Source organism: Sceloporus undulatus, chromosome 6 (assembly GCF_019175285.1).
Source record: "Sceloporus undulatus isolate JIND9_A2432 ecotype Alabama chromosome 6, SceUnd_v1.1, whole genome shotgun sequence".
NCBI lineage: Eukaryota > Metazoa > Chordata > Lepidosauria > Squamata > Phrynosomatidae > Sceloporus > Sceloporus undulatus.
Window position 1 is genome coordinate 80,162,807 of NC_056527.1, and position 5,202 is coordinate 80,168,008.

The following is a 5,202-nucleotide window of genomic DNA, read 5'->3' on the forward strand; positions in this document are numbered from 1 at the left end:
TATTATTATTATTATTATTATTATTATTATTATTATTATTATTATTATTACATAGCAACCAGAACAGCTCTGACTGGGGATAGAGAGTGCAGAATTACACCAAGATATATTTATGATGGATAGTTATCATAAGGTTGCAGTTTGGCCACTCAGTATAAGCAGAAGGCATTAAAAAAATGTACTTGAATCACCAAAATGTTGTTGTCTAGTTTTCTTTAACAATTCAGGTAAGCAGGAATGGAATGGAATTCATCACACTGGTTTCAAGTGGCAAATGGGATGTATTCCATAACACTGTTTGGGGCAGAGTGAGCCCTATCACCAGTAAGGAACTTCTGATTCTCATTGAAGCCTTCACTTTCATTCTTTTTCTTTTACTTCTCCTATAAGAAAAGTGACTGGTTATTGCTCCATTAAAACCAGTTCAGGAATTTAGAGTAGCTGTCATTGGGTGATAGTTAACTGAAATAAAAAAGGTAGCAGCAAATAAAAGTCTATGCAGGTTTGGGGGTTTGTTTTGTTTGCTTTTTAACTTAGAAATTGGATTCTTCCAGATTGGTTTAGAAGTTTTTGTTTTGTTTTAAAATAGCATGTTTAGCTGAGGGCAAATATTCTCCTCTCTGATTTTTTTTCTTAGAGTTATAGTTCAAAAATGCTATTTTACTTGCGCACCAATGCACCAGAGCACTGTCACTCTTTAAAAAATGTTAAGGAAGGGAAGAAGATACTTTTTGCATCTGATGTGTGTCAGATTTAAAAAGAAACCCATTAACAATAGGAATAAAATGTTGTAGCTGGTGCAAAACTAAAAAAAGAAAGAAAGTAGGAGAAGAAAGAGGAACCGATATGTCCTAAATTACAAAGAACCTCACTTGTAAGTAGGAATAAAATACTGCAGTTGGTGCTGGGAACTGCCAGGAAATAGTCTGGGATAATAGAAATCTCATTTTAATATTTTAAAAACAAACAAAGAACTATAGCAGCAAATACTGCAACTTCCTGATATGAATATACCAACTAGAAGAGTCTTTAATTTTCTGTATAGTTCTAAATCCAGTCTTTACTTACTAAATAAACGAAATCCCAAAGGTTCATACTAATCCAATTGTGCAACTAGGATTGTTATGTTCTTTTAAGTAAGCTATCAGAAGGTCCCATATTTTTCGAAATAAGGTGTGGACGTTGTGTATATACACAAGAGATTTGGTATGATAATTAATTATAAAGCGTTTTGGTTTCACATCAAAGGATTATCGATGGAAAAGAACGACAAGACAAGGAAGTCGTTTTTAGTTATTACATTGTTAGATTCTGTGATAGTTATATGTTATGTTATATTCATTGTACATGTTTATGTCAATGGTGTTTATTATGTTTATTTGTCATGTTTACTATGTTCATTATACGTATGTGTTGGTGGTGTTAGTATGATAAGTGTATGTTACGTTCTGATGTAGTTGTCCTTTATGTTGTTTTATGGTATTGAAAATCCAGTCTTTCCAAAAGCAGTAAGATAAAAGATAGTGGCCTAAATATCCTAAAGGAACCAGATCCAATCTGAGCTTGAAAGCTAAGCAAATTCAGCCACTGTTAGAACTTGGATGGGAGACTACCAATAAATACCAGGTTCCGTAAGCTATATTTCAGAGGAAGGAACTGGTAAAACCATCATTTAGGCCAAAACACACCGCAGAAATAATCTAGTTGGAGAGCAGTTTAACTGCCCTGGCTCAGTGCTAGAAAATCTTAGGAATCATTGTGGCATCTGAGCTCGCTGACACAGAAAGCTAAACATCTCACAAAACTACAGTTCCCAAAATTCCCTAGCACAAAACCAGGGCAGTTAAAGCATCTTAAACTGGATTATTTCTGCAACCATGTTTTGGACCTTAGTATTATGGAGGTCTCCATAAGATGACAGTGGTTTGAAGGCACATATTGAAGAGAAGATGCAGGATGTAAGGAATGTAGATAATATTTCTGAAGCCTATGGAGAATTGCTTGCAACCTGACTTCAGGCCTTTGGCTGCAATATTTATGGGAAAGTGTTTACTTGTGTGAGCATCTTTCTACACACTTCCCGCAAACAAAAATAAGTGGTTGATAATATGCCCAAAATCATTGTGAATTGAAAGAGAAGATGAAAGGAAAGTAACAGCAAACAACTGCAGCACTGTAAGCACTAATAAAGTCATATTTTCTTCTCTCAATGCCTCTCCCAAAATAAACTGAAGATCCCAGAAGGCGGCGGCGATGCAAGTGTAAAAGGTGAGTCTTTCATGCTGCACTTCTCTTGTCCATTGCATGTTACTAAATCCCACCAACTAGCACAGGATTTTCCCCATGTTGCTAATTTTGTCCAATGGGTATTCTGAGAGCAACGTATTTTGGAAATCTTGTTTTAAACGATGTACATTTGATAGAAGAATGGCCAAGAGATCTTTTGAGGGCACCAAGCTTAAGAGAACAATGAAAGTTCTCATAATTCAGGTACAATATGCCTTTTTGCCTGGGATTACTACAAACTACTTTGTAGTTTGAAGAGGCACTAGAGCTCTTTAGGTGAAAATTTTAAATGTTTCTCCTTTCTGAAAGCCCTCTTCCCTTGTAGAACAAAGGAACAACCCTTGGTCAGATCCTCTATGAAATAAATTGTATTTATTCACTGCTTTACATTAACAGCATGGAATGCACTTAGATTTTCTTCCACTTTCTTTCTAGACCTATGAATGGAGCCAATGGATCCCTCCCTTTGCCACGCAAGAATCCATAACTGGACTGGAGCATTCTGACTCATTTGCCTGTCATTGTATCTTATGCTTCCATATTAAAACAGAGACTCTTAAGGGGCTGTAATTATTCCATACAGTCGCCCCTCCACGACCTCAAATACTTATGGATGGGTGACCTCCCTTGTTTCTAATTGGGTGTGTGTCCTGCGCATGCTTGCAGACATGTGCCCCATTCAAGCCTATGGAGCTTGGATATGCGCAAGCCTCTATTATCGCAGGGGGCTCCAGAATGGATCCCCCACGAAAACGAAGGCCCAATTGTACTTACATATAAAATATGAATTCCTTAGCCCCCCCTCCTCTGTTTCTCTCAACATTACATTGTGGGAAATCCATTTCTACCTGCTATGTGCCTGCACCCCTAAACTACCTATAACAGCTTTCTCTGTTTTTTAAATTTAAGACTGATCAATAGGAAAAGCTTCAGCTCAAACACATTAGCTAATGTATTATTTGGATAGGTAGATATATGGGCACAGAGGGAGTCCACAGCCATTTTCTGTCTTCGTATTTACATTTATTAGCATTTTAGAGTAATTGCAATCGAGTTCCCCTCCATTTACCTTCTAGAAACCTATGGTTCCTTGCGTGGGAGAGAGTATTTGTGTTCATACACTAACAAGATGTTGAAACTGTATCCCCAAATTTTTTACTAAAGGATAGATAGGCACCAAATATGGAGAGCGATAAACTATCAAAAGATAGCAGAAAACAGGAACTGTTCAGATCAACACGTTAAACCATGTGTTATTTCCTTCCCTTATTTTAGCCTTGAAGGGTTATTGTATGTATCATCCAAATTTTAAATCCACAACAGTGTATAGCTCAGATATAGAGATATATTCACATAAGTTCTATAGTCCATATGTATACAACTGTCGCTCCATTGTTCAAGCAAGTTTCAGCATCCAAGTACTATAATAAGCCTGAGAATTCTCTTTTTAAATATTTTTATTATTGCATGCAAAAAATAATAGTTTTATGCAGTTTATTTTATTCAATAAATTAATTATATATATATATATATATATATATATATATATATAATTCCAATGTAAATTTACATAAAATATTGACTTCCTCAGTTCCTCCTCTAGAAATAGAATTCTATTTAACATAAAATCAAGGCTTTTTTTTCCTTCTCATAGGACAAATTACATGCTTTCTGACATGGAGAAAAACAACTGGATTTTCAGCCGTTGTAAAACTTTGAACTGAAGGGCAAACACCCAAGGCTTACCCTGCTAAACCCACCCAAAGGTCATCTGAATTTTCTCCTTTTGGCAGTTTAGGGATATAAATCTTCAACTGTTCATCTTGGCATGCAGTGATAGGGGGGAAACAAAAATTCCTCTGCAATTTTCTCCCTGTGTTTGAATGTCCCAGATTGTGCCAGAGGGTTCATTCTGCATAGAAAAATGTGTCATTGCAGAAAACAGTTTTGTTTGGGGTTTTGCACAAGAAACCTGTTTCCTGCGCAGAAAACAATTTTTTGCATGAACAAATCATGTGTTTTTCTACACAGAATAATTTCTCCATAATATTTTGGGATGTTCAAATATGGGAAGGGAGGAATTGTGCCATATTTTCATTGGTTTACTGTTCTTCCTGGGGTTTTCCAACTGTCAACTTTCCATCCCTGGTTTAGATAACATAAAGACTTCAAGGGTTTACAGGGGTGTGCCATCTTCTTTGAGCTACTTTGATTTTTTTAAAAATCTTTATTTTTAGTACTCCTATGAAAAGTTAAAACTCCTGTTTGGAATTAATCATGTCAGTTTATTTTCTTTTTTTAACTACTTTTCTATTAAAGTTTACATAGGCAAAAAGTGTGTATTTTGTGTATGCCACAAGCATATGTTAAGGTAGAAAATAAATTAGAAAAACACTTTAAATATGAGCACAATCCAGGGGACAAGTTGTTGGTGGGGTTTGCTTAGCTTAATAAGCCCCTGGCTATCATAGAAAAGGTTAATTTCCTTGAGGTCAAAATAGCTTAGCTGGAGAAAATGAGAGAGGCAGAGACCTCTTTCATGGCTTCTCAATTCAAAGGTGATCGTGTCTTTCAATTACAGGGAAGGAGAACATCACTCCAAGGAAGAGAGAAATTATCCTTTATAAAGGAACTGTTATTTGGTAAATGCAAAGATATCCTGCGATGCCAGGTTCACACTCTAAGGATGTGGGGTTCATAGTTGTGGGAAATTTGATCATTAGAAAGATAGATAGATGGGTTTGGGTTTGTGACAGATGTATCAACTGCTTATGGAATTGTGAGTGTTACCGGTCCTACTTTGCAAGGATGGTGCATCACACCTTTAAGATGGGAACAACATCTACAAGAGGAGCAAGTAAGAGTGGGAAAGCTGCACAAGAAGAAATGGAGGCACTACTGGATATATGGATGAGC

The 5,202-nt window shown here is 36.2% G+C and overlaps 1 protein-coding gene across 1 annotated transcript in view; it reads left to right on the forward strand.

Annotated features, from left to right (window-relative positions):
* Positions 1 to 3,758, forward strand: part of CD8A (CD8a molecule) — a 13,437-nt gene extending 9,679 nt beyond the window's left edge. Inside the window, exons 5-6 of the mRNA XM_042471221.1 lie at positions 2,235 to 2,268; positions 2,722 to 3,758. Coding sequence (XP_042327155.1) covers positions 2,235 to 2,268; positions 2,722 to 2,773 — 86 coding nt within the window. The 3' untranslated portion in view covers positions 2,774 to 3,758. The remainder of the gene's footprint in view (positions 1 to 2,234; positions 2,269 to 2,721) is intronic.
* Positions 3,759 to 5,202: the final 1,444 nt, after the last annotated feature.